At 42.5% G+C, this 18,739-nt stretch overlaps 1 protein-coding gene across 4 annotated transcripts in view; it reads left to right on the top strand.

Moving 5' to 3' along the window:
• CPVL (carboxypeptidase vitellogenic like) overlaps positions 1-18,739 on the top strand; it is a 162,564-nt gene that overhangs the window by 16,445 nt on the left and 127,380 nt on the right. For 2 of the 4 annotated variants that reach the window (XM_028119295.2, XM_028119297.2), the window contains 2 exons: positions 2,530-2,718; positions 10,849-10,967. In XM_028119295.2, the coding sequence (XP_027975096.1) occupies positions 2,541-2,718; positions 10,849-10,967 (297 nt within the window). In that variant the 5' untranslated portion in view covers positions 2,530-2,540. Of the gene's footprint in view, positions 1-2,136; positions 2,157-2,529; positions 2,719-10,848; positions 10,968-18,739 lie in introns of those variants that run through there. The other 2 variants (XM_028119298.2, XM_028119296.2) reach the window with 2 other exon arrangements.

Below are 18,739 nucleotides of genomic sequence, written 5' to 3'. Positions count from 1 at the left end.
TGGTTAATTTTTTTTTCACTTTCTATGGGCAGTAGCTTCTAGTACAGGATTTTTTGTTTAGAAAGTACTCAATAAATGTTCAATACATTAAAAGATTCAGGCTAATTTGGGATAAGCAAAAACATTTGAGAAGAATTTAAGAAAAAAAAACAACACTTCTCCATTCATGGTAATAGCTTTCATTTTCATGAGGAGAGATGACAGCCAAGCACAGTTCAGGAATTCTGATGGTTAAATGAGAATTATGAAATGATGTGTGTTGTTGCTTTAATTCACCGGCATGAGAAACCATGAGTCTAATAGTTATTTGATTAAATGTTAATGAGATCTACTAAATTGACCCAACTCTTACTTTTATGTATTAGATTTATGTCAGTTAAAACAAGATGAGTTTTACCTCTTTCCTTCTTTAACATCTTTGTGTCAACATCTGCTTAAAAGGTAAGTGTTGTTACTACCCTGGTTATTTAAATATTAATGACTTCCATTAAAGGGAACTGGAGGTTTGCAGCAGGAAGATGGAGAAATTAGATGGCCTGATTAGTTTCTTTCTGCCACCAGGAAAAAACAAAACCTCTTACTGGAAGAGCTTCTTCCAGTATTTTTTTTAATTCCACAGATTTTTTTTTTTCCCTGAACCAATTAGAGAGTAAGATTCTTAATTTTAATGATTCCTTGAAAGTAGTTATGTTATTAAAACATCAGTGTAACAAGTTCATATAATTAAAAAAAAAATATTTTATCAGCTCCATAGTGGTCACTACTCTTGGGCTTCTTGGGACTAATTTCAGGTTTTAAATTCATTTTGTTCCTTATTATAGTCACTAATAGGCAAAGCCATTTTTTAGCTACAGATTGTATTTGGTTGGGCTTGTTTACATGAAATATGGGGAATTCTATTAAGTTAACCATGAAAGACTTGACAAGCATTGTATATTCGATCAAATTATAAATGTTTATCTTATTGGGGAAATGTGTCTAAAATTTGTTACAACCAGTATTTTCATGTTATGCCAGCTTGGGTTATGATAAGCATGTGGTAATAGATTTTTACACATTTTGTGTTTTTAAGATGTTTTAATGGCATGGTATTTTAAAGCACTATTTTAAACAGTCCAAAGCAGGCATTATTTTTGCATAATTGTGTATTTCTTTTTACATCCAGAAACCTGAGTAAAGTATTTATTCATGTCACGTACTTTACTTAGACTTTAGAGCTAAGAATTTAGATCATGCTTAAATAGTAGTAGTGCAGAATAATAATAACACTGATGTCAGATCATAATACTTAGCATTAAGGATTAAGGTGAGTCAAGTGAGGCCCTTGCCCGGGGTAAAATTTAAGAGAGTGCCGAAAAACTCAATAATCATGATACATAGTATTTTAATGCGATGTTTGGGAAAAAATCAAAATTAATGCCAAAAAAAATCCATGATGAACAAAACATCAAAATTTTAGAAAAAGTTGCCAGCCAGCCCTGCCTGTACCCCTGACTCAACTCAACCTGGTCTTGGCCTTGACCAGGTTCTGCATGTCCTTGGATGAGACATTCCTTTGAGTGAAATTTTCCTTATCTAAAAATTGGTGATAATCGTCTTTGATTTCCTGGTCGGGTTATTAAGATAGTCAGATCAGCTGAAAACACATGGGAAAGCCCATTGTAAATACAAATTACATGTTTATATACAAGTTTAGGGAAATCATCATATAATTTTAAGCCATTATTATTACCAGCTGAGATGAATACTCTAAGCAAACATCAGATTCGAAGGCCCTTAAAAAGCTGTGTTCATAAAGTTTGTGGTGTAGCTCTTGAGTTTATTTATCAGCTAGCTATAGGGGCAGGGACCTATAGATAGTTGCAGGACCTTCCTTTTCTTCCTTCTTTCTTTTTTGTTCTCGGATGCAAAATGTATGATTTGTAAGAGACAGAAGAGGTAAGTGGAAATCCATTTTGTTTATTTTAAATCTCTCTGCAAAGTGCCATGGACAAGTCTCCCTTTTGCTCAAGCTGTTCTACCCCTCAGTGATGCCTCCCCCCTTTCTCCTGCCCATTTGGGCTCCACCCATGTTTACTCATATCTGTGACCTTGGTAAGGCCTTCCTGGGTTCCCTGAGGCTGAGATGTGTTCTGAATCCTCCCTTCCTGTGGTAGGTAAGTGTCTCTACCACTCATCTGGTGATCAGTTACAGAGTCCTGTTGTCTTGAGGTTTTATCTAATCCTGCATTGAATTTGCTTTTCAGACCACAGTTTTAGAAATATGAATTGTTTTTCTAGTTAGATTATAAATCCTTGAATAGCGCCTTCTTCTCCCTTAGACTCATCACTTTGGGGTCAGCAGGGATTGGGTCTGTTTTATTCAGGTGGTATCCAAGGTGCTTATTAGCAAAGGGCTTTGACATACAATATACTTTTTTTTTTTTTTTACAGTGTACCTATTTTTTGAATGAAATAAATGAATGTCTTGTATGTAAAAAGGCTGGGTAAATATTTATTCTTCGGATTCATTTGTTGTTTTCATTCTAGGACCAGAGAGAATGGTTGGTACCATGTGGAAGGCGACTGTTTTGGTGGCTGTATTCATGTTCAGCCCTGGTGGTGATGGGCTCTTTCCCTCCTTATACAAAAAAGCTCGGGTTTCTGTACCACGTAAGGGAGACGTAGGAGAGCCATTATTTCTTACTCCCTACATTGAAGCTGGGAGATTGGAAGAAGGTAAGTTTCATAAAATCAGAAAACCACTGGTATATTTTCAACAGGTTTTTTTTTTTTTTTAAGCAGTTATCTTACAGGATTCAAAATACATTCTGGTATTTTTACTCAGTTGTTTTATTTCAAATATTAATGGTTTGATGTCCTGTGTTATCCGAGTTTTAAGCTAAAATGAGAGCTTGCCAGGGACAGATTATCTAGAGGTGGAGCCCCTGCACTTCTATTTATAAAACTAGCATAATGCCTGTCCACAACTGGGCACTTAATAAAGAGAATACTAACCTTAGAACTTCATACATATCAGTTACTGGTTCCAAGGATTCTACATAAACTTAATGTAAGCATCTCCACAACCCAGGGAGATGTACCCACTTGACACACAAGAACACTAAAGCAGAAAAAGATTCAGTTACTTGCCAGAGTCACATGGACACCAGCTGGTAGATGCAGGATTGACACCCAGACAGCCTTACTCCTTAGTCTCTGACCACAGGCACAGTGTTGGGCCCCTTTGCCTGGCAAGTTACCCAAACCTACCCAAACCTACCCAAACCTAGGCCTCAGTTTCTTCATTAACAAGATGGGGATATAATCACTTAGTCAAGTTTCAGGGATGTTAAGACTCAGATGAGAAAATGCACATGAAGACTCTTTGTAACCTGTAAATTGCTCCCTAAATATTAGTGTTTGCAAGTGGCTTTTTATTTAGACATTGTGGGATTTTCTATTATTACTACTAGGAAAAAGGTATTACTTAGTATCATCAGAGACTAAAATTTATATGTCTCTGCTCTTAATGCTTCTTTATGTTTATGTAAATCACTGTGTAGATAAGTTATTTAATCCTTCCAGACATCAGTAGGCTCCTGAACTATAAAATAGTATATAGGCAGCTACTCTGAGGTGCTATTTGTAAAAGGAATCAGAGAAATGGGGTGGTGGCTAAAGGGTGCTATGGCATCAGGAAGGGTCTTTAAGAGGGTAAGAGACCATGTGTTTGCTGATAGAAATGATCCAGCAGAGGGGGGAGTTGATTGGGGTGGGGCAACTATTTCAGGAGTACTTGTTTTGTTTTGTTTTTTAAGATTTTATTTATTTATTTATCTGAGAGAGAGAGAGAGAGCGAGCGAGCAGGTGGAGGTGCAGAGGGAGAAGCAGAGGGAGAGGGACAAGCAGACTGTGCTGAGTGCAGAGCCCAACACAGGGCTCAATCCCATGACCCTGAGATCATGCATGACCTGAGCCGAAATCAAGAGTCAGACACTTAACCGACTGAACCACCCAGGTGCCCCAGGAGGACTTTCTTTAAGTAGATGATAGACATGGTGGCTGGCACAAAGATGGGGGCGCTTGCTTTGAAGGACTGCAGTTTATCTCTAATCACAGGTGGGAAACCGAGTTAATGGCTGTGAGGCTGGTAAATTGGTTGATAGCATGAGAATGTGTGGAAGTGATACTGGATATTTTAGGGAAATAATCATTTTAAAGATCAAAAATAAGTGCATGGAAGAAGTTTTAAAATAAAGCAACTTTTCTTCATTTGAAATATTCCCATAGCTAATAGGATATCATCATTTTGTTTTGTTTTGTTTGCTTTAAAACCAACACATTCTTATATCTTAAGGGTGCATTTGAGTCCTGGTCACATGTCTTTTTCTGATGTACATATTGACTCCGTGTCTCACTATCTCTTTTCTAAGAAAAGGTGAAAAACATTGATAATGTAGTCAGTGTACATTAGTGTGCATTTGATGATGTAGTTAGAGAATGTAGTCAGTCCTTTTCTAAAAAAGATTCATTTTTTACTTGATGTGGAAAATGGTGCAGGCTCCATATTTGTCCATATCCCTAGACAAATATGAAGAGGCAGAATATCATCCAAATCCACCAAAATGAATTGCATGCATTCATTTTGGCTTCTTTAATAAGTGGGTACTGATGACAGATTTTGTTCATTAAAAATAAATCGAAGCAAATCATTAAGTTTAGAGATGAAAAGGAATTCAATACTCACAACCAACCCTACCAATCCATAGATGAGGAATTCAAGACTCCAATATCTTACATGACTTGCCCAAGGAAATGCAGGTAAGAATACCAGAGGTGCGTTTAGGACTCAAATTTTCTTTTTTTTTTTTTAAAGTATTTATTTATTTGACAGAGAGAGAGACAGCGAGACAGGGAACACAAGCAGGGGGAGTGGGAGAGGGAGAGGCAGGCCTCCTGCCGAGGAAGAAGCCCGATGCGGGCTTGATCCCAGAACCCCGGGACCACGACCCAAGCCGAAGGCAGATGCCCAACAACTGAGCCACCCAGGCACCGCATAGGACTCAAATTTTCTGACTTCTTCTCTGTGATATGTCTGCTATAATTTATTTCCCTTTCTTTAAGACTCTTGTGCTCTTCTTTTTTTATAAGATTTTATTTATTTATCTGAGAGCGAGAGAGAGCACATGAGGGGTGGGGAGGGGCAGAGGGAGAGAGAGCTAAGCAGGGACCTGGATGTGGGACTTGATCCCAGGACCCCAGGATCATGACCTGAACCCAAGGCAGACACTTAACCGATTGAACCACCCAGGCGCCCCAAGACTCTTGTGCCCTTCTCATGTGACCAGGTGCACACACATGAAACAATTAAGGAATAAGGCAGTGAGTACTAAAAACATTAAAGTATTACATTTGAGGTAGGCATGCTGGAAATTTTGAGAAGAAAACTATCCTATTGGTTGGTCCAGAAAACAATAATAGTGTAGTAGTCAAAATAGCAAATGGTTAATACTTAATAATTATATGCCCAGGACCAAGCATAGTTTCTTTTATTTTTTTTAAATATTTTATCCATCCATTTGACAGAAAGAGAAAGAGAGAGCAGAGAGCACAAGCAGGGGGAGCGGCAGGCAGAGGGAGAGGGAGAAGCAGGCTCCCCACTGAGCAGGGAGTCCAACTTGGGGCTCCATCCCAGGACCCTGGGATCACGACCTGAATGAAGGCAGATGCTTAACCGACTGGACCATCCAGGCGCCCCCCTAGCATGATTTCTATATGTAATAGGTACTCAATAAATATTTGTACAATTTAAGTTTTAAACCCAAATATGTGCCAGACATGGGTGTTACCCACACCTTATCTTATTTAATCCTCAGAGCAACCCTAGTGAAGAAGGCATACATATTGTTCCCATTTTACAGATGAGAAAACTGAGGCCCAGAAAAATTAAGTATCTTGGTCAGGGCCATTTACAGGTAATAAGTGACAGAGGTGGAATTAAAACCTACGTCTGCTGACTCTAGAACCCGAGCTATGAGCCATGGCGCTGTGTGACTAGATCCAGACTGGAAGGCGCTGGGTGAGATTTGGGCAGATCAAGAAGGACATGTGTATACTGAGGAAAGCAGTTCCAACAGAGGCATTTGGTGAAAATGACCATGGTGGTGTGTATCATACATCTGGAAGAACCAAGTGAAAAGAATATGGAGAAGCCCATCCGAGAGATAGTCCACATCCTTCCCATTCCTGTATTTGTTGCCTATGAGCATTTCACCGTTGTGGTCATCAGTAGTAGCCGAGAAAGCTTCTGGGGGAGGTAGTTTTCATCTTCGGTCCTTCTGTGCCAAGTCTGATGGATCACCATCTGATGAGCGACAACATCCAAAATAGTAAATCCGATGTAAAGTCTCACTTTCTAAAGTTCTGTTACACAGTCAGAATTTTTGAATGGAATTTTAAGTGGCTGATCCAAAGTCTGGTACATCTGGGTATTCAAATGCAGCCCTGATAACATAATTAAGGATAATTTTATTCATCCGCTTTACTGAAAGTTCAGGAAACTCTGGACAGATGGTCAGTTCATTCTCCTAAGTTCCTTTTGTTTATTGAGTCTGTCAAAACCTTAGGAACGTGAGTCTTAGTATTGCAATGGAACATTCTTGAGATAAATAGTAATTCATAAAAAGACAAGGGAATTTTTTATTTTTTAATCTCCCAATTAGCTGGTTTAGTTTTGTGTAATTGTAATTGCATGTTTACTTTCTCTGCAGCTAGAGTAAACTCTTAAAACAAAATGAATAAAGGAGGCAAATTTTAAAATATTTACAGACACTGCCTTTTCACAAACTTCAAAGAATATTTTGATACTAGGTCTTTATTATTACTTACGGTCTGGCAGTGTCTTGTCTTGTACTGGAGTCTTTGTGAAGGTGATGTGCATCCTGATTAGCTGGTTCGAGTCCTTCTTTGGTCACACTCCAATCTTTTTCAAAGTGTTAATATCACGAACACTGGTGACCGCAGTAAATAATATGGAGGAAGTGAAATCACTTCAAAGAAAACCTTTTCCTTTATTTAACTGTTTTGAACATTTGTATTATGAGTCATGGTTCCAGGAAGTAAGAAACTCCTACATCTTGGGAGTTTATTTTCCACATTCCATTAATAGGTTCTAGAAGGATGAACCAAATATCTGAAAATATGAAGTATCATTTTAGTTGAAAGAACTTTTAATTATTTTACCGTGATTTCGTTAAAGGAAATTTAAAAATTGAAATGGGGTGAAACACTTTTTTGTGAGCCAGGGAAAAGTTCTTCTAAATTCTTAAGATCTCAGTAAGGCCTGCTTTCCTTTGAGGTTTTTGTAGAAATATGCTAATCCTAGTGCATTGTCAGTGTGATGGGTTTTAGTTTATTAATTCATTCATCCATTTGCTAATATTCATTAAAAGGTGTGTGTTGAATGTCTTTAAGTTCTTAAATCAGCATCCCCTTGGGTACAAAGATAAATAAGACAATTTCCCTGCTTTCCAGTAGCCCCTGATCTAGAAGGGAAAGCAGGAAATGTACCTGAGTAAGTAAAAGGTAGCAGACAAACATCTTTGGAACCCTCAGGAAAGGAGGGCTGAGAGAGCATCTGCGTCATTTCAGAGCAGGCCAGTGGACCTTGTGCTGGGCTGGCCTCAGAGAGATAGATTGATTCAATCATCTCTCTCCCGTCTTCCATTCCCTTCAGCTCCTTTCTATTATATATTTCCTTTTTCTCATTCTACTTCGACCTTTCTCATTTTTCTCTATCTTCCTTCTCGAATCCTCTCCTGCTCACTTACCTCTCTGTGATTCACATCTCACTTATTCCCAACCCCTCCATCTTCAGTTCTCTCGCCTCCTTTTTGGGGGTGCTCTGATTTGGAGAGGATTAATAGCTTGGAGGAAAATATGTCAAAAGTGTTTTAGGTACAAAATTCCAGTTAGAAGAGAAATTAAGTCCTGGGGATATGATAATATACAGCATGGTGATATAGTTAACAATACTGTATTGCATATTTGAAAGTTGATAAGAGAATAGATCTTAAAAGTTCTTATTATAAGAAAAAGAATTGGAACTAGGTATGGTGATGGGTATTCACTAGACATTGTGGTGACCACTTCACAATATATACAAATATCGAATGGTTAGGTTATATATCTGAAACTAATATAATGTTACATATCCATTATATCTCAATTTTTAAATGGCAAAAGAAAGAAAGAAAGAAAGAGAAAAAGAAAAAGAAAAAGTTTTGAAAGACCGCCCAGCCCTGGAGGGTGATTCTTCTTTGGTTTAATTGAGACCAAAGAAGGGTGGAGGAAAGCAAGGCTGCAGGGGGCAGCTGTATAGGCTGGGAGGAGGGCTGACGCATACCACATTCCCCATACACTTCCCTTTTCCTTTTCTTAAAATGCTCCTCTCCCTTTCTTTTTTCTTTGCCTTTTTCTGGTGAGAAGACTAGGTCTCTTTGGGAAGAGCATGGGAAGAGCTAGAGAAGCTGGATTGAGTTATGCAATCTTCCCTGGGGGAACCGGACTAAGCCAGAAAAGCCAGAAAAAAGCAGTCTTCCAGACCGCAGGTGGGGTGGCCCTTGGGCTGGTGATAATCTTCTCTTTCCTTGCTGGCGCCCTCATTTTACGTGCAGCTTTCTTCATTTGATCCTCGAAGAAAGCCCAGGGTGGGGATGTGAGGGGGAAATCAGTGTCCACATTTTGCACAAAGAGAGACTCAGAGAGATAAAGCAACTTGTCAGGGAGCCTGGTCAGAATTGCAAACCGAGGTCTGCCTGATTCAGAAACCCATGTTCTTCCTGTTCTGCTAGCTTAGCAGGACCCTCTGGAAACTGCTGTTGAAACCCTGCCTTTGTCCTACCATCTCCTCTGCTCCCAGGTTCTCCTTGTTCCTAATGAGCAGGTGCATTTCACAGGTAACAATAGCTGTGCTCCCTACGAGCCAGCCTCTTTTCTAACGGTTGTGCATGTATGGACTCTTATTCTCATTGACCCATGAGGTCATCCACCTTCCAAGATGAGAAACTGAAGCACAGACAGGTGAAATGATGCCCAAAGGACCACAGGGCCAGTCAGTAGCAACTCAAGGATCAGCAAAGAATGAAGGAAAGGAAACAGTACTGTCCAGGTGAGAGTTTCCCTTCGAGGAGGCAGATTGATTTTTTAAAAGAGGAACTTGCAGCCCCAATGCCATAGTGTGGTGTTAAGTTTCACAAGCGACTCTGGGGGGGGGGGGGGGCGGTGCCCTGATTTGCAGCACCTATCCCTGAATATAAACATTCTTACCGTGGTTCATTGCATGCTAGCAGTGGTGTTGCTGAATGCCAAGTTGGGAAGGGATGCTAACAGTCAGCACTCCAGAGCCTATGAGCTCCAGCACCCCACTAAAGGCATCTTTAGTTGGTGGCATGGGTGAAGGACGAAGCTTCCTGACCTGTGCCTCTCTACTAACCAGTCTCCAACTTAATATGTGTCAGATATAAATAGCTTTTCTTGAATCATTAGATTTTACTGAGCATACTTGCTTTGTCACCACTAAGGGACCTCTCTTCACCCAGACTCTTCTTTCAGTTCCCCCTACACCCTGCCATCTATTTGTTGTTTCTTCTCCATTCCGTTCCTAATCACTGCTCCTCCTTCCACTCCCTGCCACCCATACTTTCTGACTAACTCTCTGGTCGAGAAGCAGCATAGCAGGGGGGAAGAAGGAGCAGACTCTGCAGCCTGACCACTGGGTTTGCATCCCAGCTTTCCTTTACTAGCTGTGTGACCTTGGGCAAGTTACTTACCCCTCTCTGAGCTTCGGTTCATCTGTAAAGTGGAGACAATAACTACACCTACTGCCTGACGTAAAGCCCTCAGTACTGTTGCCTTTAAAGTATTGGCTCCTCTAGGGGCACCTGGGTGGCTCAGTCAGTTGAGCGTCAGACTCTTGGTTCCTGCTCAGGGTCCTGAGATTGAGCCCTGCATCTGTGGGGCTCTGGGCTCATCACAGAGTCTGCTTGTCCCTCTCCCTCTGCTCTTCCCCTCGCTCACACTCTCTCTCTCAGACAAATAAAATCTTAAAAAAATAAAGTGTTTGCTCCTCTTGGTATTTTTTACTTCTGGGGGTCCTCAAGCTGCCTGAGCAGTCCCTCTTTCCCCCTCCCTGTCCCTCTCCCTTCGGTGCCGTAAAAAAGCCACAACCTCTGCCCTCTACAGCTATTCTGTTGTCCTATTGGGCTTCCTCTGAGTGGCCATGAGGTCACCCCTCGTCTCACTGGCTGCCCCACCCTGCCCTCCCAGCCTTCCCCACTGCCCACATGCGTCAGCCCATTTCCCTTAATGGAAGTGGCAGGCCTTTTGCTTTCATGATAACGAGAGTGTGGAGAATATAGGTCTTCCGGAGGCTGAGAGCTACTTAGCTGTGGTGTTTCTCTTGCAGCTGCCTCATGGTGGGTGACGTCTGCCCTGGCCTTCCCAGTGGCCCAAATGTGAATACCATGGTTTACTTTTTAGAGTGGAGCTGAGAGATAGGTGATTTAAAAAAAAAAAAAAAAAAAAATCTTACTATAGCTCATAAACTGTATTTGGGGACCAAAAAAAAAAAAAAAAGGTTAAAAATATCACTTGTCCTTGGCTAAGTTGTGAATGTCAAATATGTGGAATGGACCAGGGCAGGCTGGAATTTTGCTATAGTAAGTACCTTTGTGCCAGTCGCCAGGTAGCCTTTCTGATCACTCCATTCCAGACCTGGCCCCTGGGAGGGAGAAGACGGGCCGAGATGAAGATGACTTAACACTGTATTATTTCTCTAATCCTTGGGTAAATTTTTTCTTCTGCTAGGAAAAGGAAGGAGCATGGTCCCTCCTTTCCCAGGATCGAATGTGAAGAGTTATGCTGGCTACCTCACCGTGAATAAGACCTACAACAGCAACCTTTTCTTCTGGTTCTTCCCGGCTCAGGTAGGCCTACGAGAGCGCCCTCACAGGACACTGATCCTCAGGGGCTGGGGATGCTGCCCCAGGGCAGACATGTTAGCCTACAAACAATATCCTTTAAAAAAAATTTTTTTTTCATCTTTTAGATTTTTTTTTCTAAAAATAAGTGCCAGTGAGTCTGTGTGGTGTTCTTGTTTATGTGCAGGAAACAAATGTTTGCAGGGAATGCAGGGAAGGTCCAACTTTTAAATTCCTTGCAGCCTTGTACAGAATATTCACATTACCACCTTCTTCCTGCCACAGTCTTCTTAAATCATTCTGTTGTTGTTTTGTTCTGAAAATAGCTTGGGTGAGGATGGGCGTTGAGGAACGAACAGATGATAAGGAATGGGGAGATTCCCAAAATGCACAGGTAACACATGTCTAAGGTTAATTGATGATGGATTTCCGTGGCCGGTCAATCCATGGACTTTGCAGTACTAGTTCTTATTTTCATACTCACCCCTTCATGCATCCAGTACCCACTGATTAGTACTTTGGGGACACAGAAGAGAGAATTGATTCTGGGAGCCTTTGCGGGGACAGGTAGGGAAGACTGATGATCTGGTATGGCATCATAGAAGACAAATCACTCACCTTCTCAGGCCCATATACACACACAGCTGGGTATGTTTTTGTATTTTACCATTCTTACTTAGCGCATGGTGATGGCACACAATTCTTCAGCATGAACAAATCACTTTAGGCTAATGGGTACTGTTTGGGGTGAGGGGTGTGGATATTGGTAGAGGTGCTGAGATGCATAAATAAATTTTATCCCACCACAGGATAATTTTCTATTTTTATTTTCCAAATTGGATTTGGTTTAGAAACCAGAGAAAACAAAGAAAAAGCTGTCCCTAGGGAGGGTAGTATTTATATTTGCATGTGATTTGCATATAGCAGTGTTGCATCTATAAAATTGTTTACTTTAGGGTAGTTTTCAAATTAAGTTGCTTTTGTTGGCATAATTGGGTTGTATTTTCTTGACTTCTCGTTTTCGCTTTCTCAACCATGGCCTCTGCCGTAGATGACCGCGTAGTTGTGGGTGGGAGGAAGCATGTAGAAATTGGTGAGGAATTCCAGATGCTTTTTGGTTGGGCTCATAGTAGTCTTCAGGCTGTCACCTACTCTGGGAAGACTTTCCTGGGCCCTACACAGTTTATTTCTTCCTTGGTGTTACTGTTGAGTGCACAAGTGAGGTGCATAGAGCATAAAATTAAAGGAAAGAACTCACCCTCGGGATTGTATAGGTGCAATGTTGGCATCCGAGTGCCCTCCAGATTCCTGCTGCTGCGTCCCATTGGTGGAACCCAACTGGGAACCAGAGGGGGAGGGAGTCCAGTCCTTGGAGCTCTGTCTACCAGGGCACAGAGCAGAGGGGAGAATGGATCTTCAGAAGCAGTGAGGGAAACATCCAGATATCCAGTACAACTATCTTAAAGAGAATTGGTATGAATTAAGCCTAGCAATATGACCCAGTTCTAACAGGTGGAAATTTTTGTGTGGGTGTGTGCTCTTGGAAATCTCTTAAACTTTATGCCTTTCAGAAACCACACTATGCATGTGCATTTTTGATACCACACCTTTTTTTTTTTAAATATTTTATTTATTTATTCATCAGAGGCAGAGAGAGAGGCAGAGGGAGAAGCAGGCTCCCTGCTGAGCAGGGAGCCCGATGCAGCACTCGATCCCAGGACCCTGGGATCATGACCTGAGCCGAAGGCAGACGCTTAACCATCTGAGCCACCCAGGCACCTGATATCACACCTTTTAATATCATTGAATATAGGCATTTATCGTCAACCCCTTTGTATTAGTTCTCTATTGCTACTGTACAAATTACCACAAACTTGGTGGTTTAAACAACGCAAACTTAGTATTTCACAGTTCTGCAGGTCAGAAGTCTGACACGGGCCTGCTTCCCTGGGCTAAAATTAAGGTGTCGGCAGATCTGCGGTCCTTCTGGAGGCTCTCAGGGAGATCTGTTTCCTTGCCTTTTGCATTTTCTAGAGGCTGCTCACATTCGTTGCCCCATGGCTCCTTCCCCCGTCTTCACAGTCTGCATCAGTAGGCGGACTGAATCCTCCTCACACTGCGTCACTCTGGCCGACTGCACGGTCACATCACCTTCTCTGACTCTCGTCTTCTGCTGCCCTCTTTTACATTTAAGGACCCTTGTGACTACATTGGGCCCAGTGGACAACCCAGGGTAATCTCCGTAATGTAAGGTCGGTTGACTAATAACCCAAATCCCATCAGCTTCCTTAATTCCAGTTACCATGTGGCTTAACCTATTCACAGAATCTGAGGATTTGGATGTGGACACCTTTGTGGGGGGGGCCTTATTCTGTGCCAAATGATACTTGTGTCTAAATTTGCGATTCTTAGTATATTCTCTCTCAGTGATTCTCACAGTTTATTGTATTTAAGAATTATCTCCAAATTTCCCCAGAAACTGACTTGTAAATTCTATCAGCAAGTGATAGAATTACCAAGCGGGCCACACCTGAGAAGCCATGGTTCCAGCCTACAGGCCACCATCCTGTTTTTAGTGCTTCTGGACCCAAAGTGATCCATACCCCTTTATCCAGAAAGAAACACCTCTGGCAGCTAAACTGGTGCAAATGGGGGTGGTGTATTGTCTCATGCTCCCACCTGGGTGAGGGCTGGAATGTGGGCCTGAAGCGGGGCGTGTAGTCTGTGGGGTCAGTTTTCCTCATCCTGCTCAGTGTTCCTCTAAGGCCTGCTGGGGCTCCGTCTCCCCTGAGCTCTCTGTCTCCCTTCGCCCCGAGAAACCCCACTTCCTACTTTCTCTTCTGCTTCGGTGACCGTTTCTGATACCAGGAAGTTCCCCATTGACTTCTGCATGTTGAATCTCCAACAATAGTAATGACCCAGATTTGTGAAAACAGGAATTAATGGTGAGGGAAGTGGTCAAATGAAAACAAAACAAAGACTCAGTCCTTTCTTTTCTTCAGTTGCCTCTGAGCAGGGGTACAGTTTCCTCTAGAACGTAGGTGGTGTAGCAAGACTGGAAAGCCGGTCAGGGAAATGGGCTTAGATTCTGTACCCTCTCCTGGTTGCCAGACTGACATCTGAACCTTCGTGGCATTAAACAGTGACTGGGCTGTTGGGGTCCCGCCCCTTAATTAAATGAAGACCTATGTCTGCATCCCCTGGCCAGATTATGCTCTTTGGGGCCCAGGACTATAGCCCGAAACACATTCTAAGATGATCCCAAAAGACAAGCTCGAGGCCGCCACAAGAGGAAAGAAGAAGCTCAAGCACAGCATGTTCTATTGGAAGTGACAGGCTCAGCTTCCGGGAGGAAACAGGCAGCATGAGAAGATGGTACCCCTGACAAGTGTTACCATGTGGCAGCCAGGATAGATGGTTCTGAACCTTTCTTACCTGGGGAGCCCACACACAGAGCTGACATCTGCGGCCCCAGAGCAACGATTCCTGCCAAGCCAGTCGGGCCGTAAATTATGAAACAGGCCAGTTTAGGTGAAGAAGAGAAAGCATGTGAGAAGGAGAAGCAGTGATCACCCAGACAGGGAAGAGTTCCTTTCATTTGGCAGAAAGATTAGTTCGTTGCCTGTTAGAGGGTAGCAGCTGATACTATCATCAGGAGAGAAATGGCCCTTTACAAAAATTGAAGGTAGAGAAAATAAGAGAGATCCAGGAAGGATGCCACACTTGTCATACCCTCTGAGTATTTTGGGGGGATGCTGTTTCTCAAATTAGTTTTGTCTCTCTGTTACTTCTGTGAGACTCCCCTGTTATTGTATACAAATCAGTGCATAATGGATTCTAGAGCCAGAAATTGGTGTGCAGTGGGGATGCAATGTGCAAGAGAAATAATAGGCATTTTATTTCATGGGAGAAAAAGTATAATGAAGCCAATAAAAGTGTCACAATTTTAATGAGTATTGTTAATTGAACATTGACTACGTGCTAAGCACTGTGCATTTTCTTATTTAATCCTTACAATAACCACATGAAGAAGGAATTATTATCCTTGTTTAATAGATGAAGAGGATGACAGAGATTAAATAATTAGCCCCAAATTGCCCAACTAGAAATTGGCAGAACTTGAATTTAAAACGAAATGTTGGAGAAATCTTTGCTCCTGATCATTGTATGTTGATCCTGAGAAAACTGGCCATGGAAGGTGCTAGACTACAGTCATTAACATGATAGCTCTTGAGTTAGTCTAGCTTGCATAAAACCTTGGCTTGTGTGTGCCAAAGGCGAGGATCAGGGTACCTACTTGAGAGCAGTTTTGAGACAAATGAGAGAATGCGGGAAAGCCTTAGACAGGCGCCTGACACATAGTAAGTAGAGTTTCTTTTGCTATTATTTCATTATCATCATGTTTATCATTATTAGTTTTCCTGTTATTAATACAAATACTGTGCAGAACTAACCAGTAGCAATGTGGCAGATTAAAGAAGACAGAAAACAGGAGGCAATTCCAAATCGGAAGTCGCTGAAAGCCAGCGAAGAGTGTGGATTAATTGCTACTGGGTAAAGAAATTGCAAAGTGAAACTGGGGTTTTCCACATTTAAGAAGATAAAAAAGCACACAGATTATTATTTTTTGCAATCAGAATTCTTCCCACTGGAAAAAGATACCCCGTATTTGACTTTGTCTTGAGGATATGGGAATAGAGATGATTTGTTGGATTGTTTGCCTCACATATTATGGAATCCAAACCAGAGACATTTAGAGTTAGGCCTGTGCCCCTCTACTAAGGGCCCCATCTTGCTCCTTGGGCCAAGGGGAGTGGCTGGGATTCTTGGAATCTGAATATCTGGTGACTGAGGAAGATCAATATCATATTGAGGAGTCAGCAAGGCTGGGATAGGATCAGGTAGCCAGACTCCAGGAGTGACCTTTGTTTCTTGATTGCCGTGCTCCTTTGTAGTCCCCTGCCATATTGAATCGAGACTGGCCTTTGTGAGCAAGGCACTATAGAAGAAGTGATGGTGGGTGACTTCCAAGGCTACTATCAAGGGCAATGCCACTTCTGCCTTGGTCTCGTGGATCACTCACACCCCTGAGGGAAACCAGATGCCATTGGGAGGATACTAAAGCAACCATGTGGGTAAACCTACATGGAGAGAAAGTGAGTCCTCACCCACCAGTCGGCACCAACGTTGGATGATGTTCATTCAGCCCAAGTCAGAGGACTGTAGTCCCGGCTGATATCTTTAACTGTAATTTCCTGAGACACCCTGAGCCAGAACTGTCCAGCCAGACATCCCCAGATTCCTGACCCACAGAAAGCATGGGAGAATAATTGATTACTGTTGTCTTAAGCCACTATGTTTTGGATACATGTTATACAGCATTAGATAACTACTATAGCCTCTTCTCACATACTTTTTGGGCTGTGACTGTGATATCTTATGACCACTAGAACTAGCTCCAATTCTATCCTTTTACTTGCTCCAAGGTACCAGAGCTATAGACGTTTTTCCTGTGTAGCAAGCATGATACTAAGCTTTGTTAGTAGAGGGTGCTGGAGGGACATTGCAGGAGGACGTGTGCTTCTCTTCCTGTTACCTTGTCCAGTCTGTCAGCAGTGCGTGTGTGGGGGACATCCAGTAGCGCCCTGTTCTTGCTGGGCTCCCAGACCACGAAGACCCTCAGCAAGCTTACAGTCCTGGCTCTGTCCCAGTGACCACTGGCTGCAGCTCCCTCAACCTGGGCACCATCCGTCCCAGTACATCCCATACTTTCCAGTGAGCTGGTTCCCTAAGCTCCCTCTCTGCAGCCCTCCCACCTGCCTTGACCCCCTGCACCCAAGGCTAGTTTCCCACAGCCTTCCCAGTGTGGACACTGTGCACCACACTCAAACAAGTAGACTCTCCCACCAGCCACAGACCACTTTTCCCTGGAGGCCTTTTCTGACTTGTCCATGGATTGTTGGCCACTAGTGAGCCAGGCAACCCAGTGAACTTCTCAGCCACCCAGTGGGTACAGTCAGCCCTTCTCCAGTGAGGTCTAGACCACAGCCTTGGGCTGTAAGCCTTATACCTTGGGGTATAAGCCTTGGGAAGAGCCCCATCCCCACAGTATGTTTGTCCACCTGTGGGCACTTTCCCTCAGAACGGGGTATTCTTTAGGGTTTCCCTTACATATTTATGGCTATCCCTTGTTATAATGAATATCTCTTTAAAATTTCCCTGTTCCGTGGTGGACACAGGAAGCCTATCTGATATGCTGGTATTTGGCCAACATTGAGGATGTGGTTCATGGGGGGGGCAGACCACTCTAGCATTACATCCCCACTTCAGCCCAGTAGTGAGTGGATGTGATACCCATGGTGGATGGGGACCAGAGCACACACTGGAACTTGTAACAGAATTAAAGGTCAATGTTTTCATGTAAAAAAATAACAGTAATTTAAAAAGGGAAAATTTAAAAATTAAAATTATGTGGTTTCTGTCTTCTGATTGGACCCTAACTAATATAGCCAACCCATTCTTTATTTATTTTTAGTTTTAGTTTTAATTTATTTTTATTTTTGTTTTTTAGAGAGAGAGAGAGCGTGTGTGTGGGGGGGTGGGGGCAGAGGAGAGGGAGAGAGACTCTCAAGCATGCTCCACGCCCAGCGTGGAACCCAACGTGGGGCTTGATATCATGACCCTGAGATCATGACCTGAGCTGAAATCAAGAGTCAGACGCTTAACCAACTGAGCCACCCAGGCACCCCTAGATAACCCATTCTAAATCCTTCTTTCCTGCCCAGAGACACCAAGGGCAGAAAGAGGGGTCAACTGGAAAGGCATGGGGATCCAGGGCAGCCAGTCTTCAGTCTCAGCCTTATTCTGTCCAAGACCACAGGATCACTCACCTGTACTTCATTCTTCTCTCTTGGCAGAGATCAGCATGCTTTGTTTCTCCAGGTATCTGGCAGAAGATGGCTGCCCTACAGTTTCTACCTTTACCTATCCTCGAACTTTGCAATCAACAGAGATCAAATAGTGCTTCTGCTAGGGGCAGATATGACTGGCCCACTTTGGGTCAGGTGTTCTTTCTTGGTCCAATCAGCTAAAGCTGAGAGTGCAGTTTCTTGTGATATAAACATGGCTAATGGGTCTCTTCTGTTGGTAGATGGAGAGTCCTTAGAGAAGGGGTTGTGGACTGAACAGATCTCTTAAAATATGTCTACCACAGAAGGCTGAAGATCCATTAGTCATACAGCAAAGATTTGGAGGTCATAGACATTTGTCTCCAGACTTTCACTGTTTATCTTCTCTTTGCTATTATTGTAGTTACGGCATCAGAGGTCTGGAAGAATAGAAGTTAGCTGAAACGAAACAAGAAGAAAGTAGCTAAAAATGATGAATTATAGATCATTCCATCCATAGAAATATTCGAACTGCAGAAACCTTTACATGCCTGATTTCACATGGAGAGGAACGTGACTAACTTCTTCAGCCATTTCTTTGTTTGCATCAAGATGGGAAAGTCAGGCCTTTCTCTAATACCCACCCCCCACCCCCTTCATTCTAAATTCCACCTTTCTGGCAGGAGGCACCAACAGAGAAGCCACAACTACCTCATGAAAGAATGAGAGCCAAGTATAAAGGTTAGGAAGGAGAAAGGTAGAGAAGATTCTGGTGGAGTGTAAGTTGGCTCAGAGTAAATGAGATGACTCAAAGTCAAGGAGAGTCAGTGCAAGCTTGGTAGTGATGTAAGGAGACCTCAAAAAAGAAAAAAAAAAATGTTTGTAGATTTC

This window comes from Eumetopias jubatus, unplaced genomic scaffold (assembly GCF_037043125.1).
Source record: "Eumetopias jubatus isolate StellerSeaLion01/CBP00866 unplaced genomic scaffold, mEumJub1_p1.0 scaffold_14, whole genome shotgun sequence".
NCBI lineage: Eukaryota > Metazoa > Chordata > Mammalia > Carnivora > Otariidae > Eumetopias > Eumetopias jubatus.
Note: the sequence above shows the minus strand (reverse complement) of the source record. Positions and strands in the feature narration are given on the sequence as shown.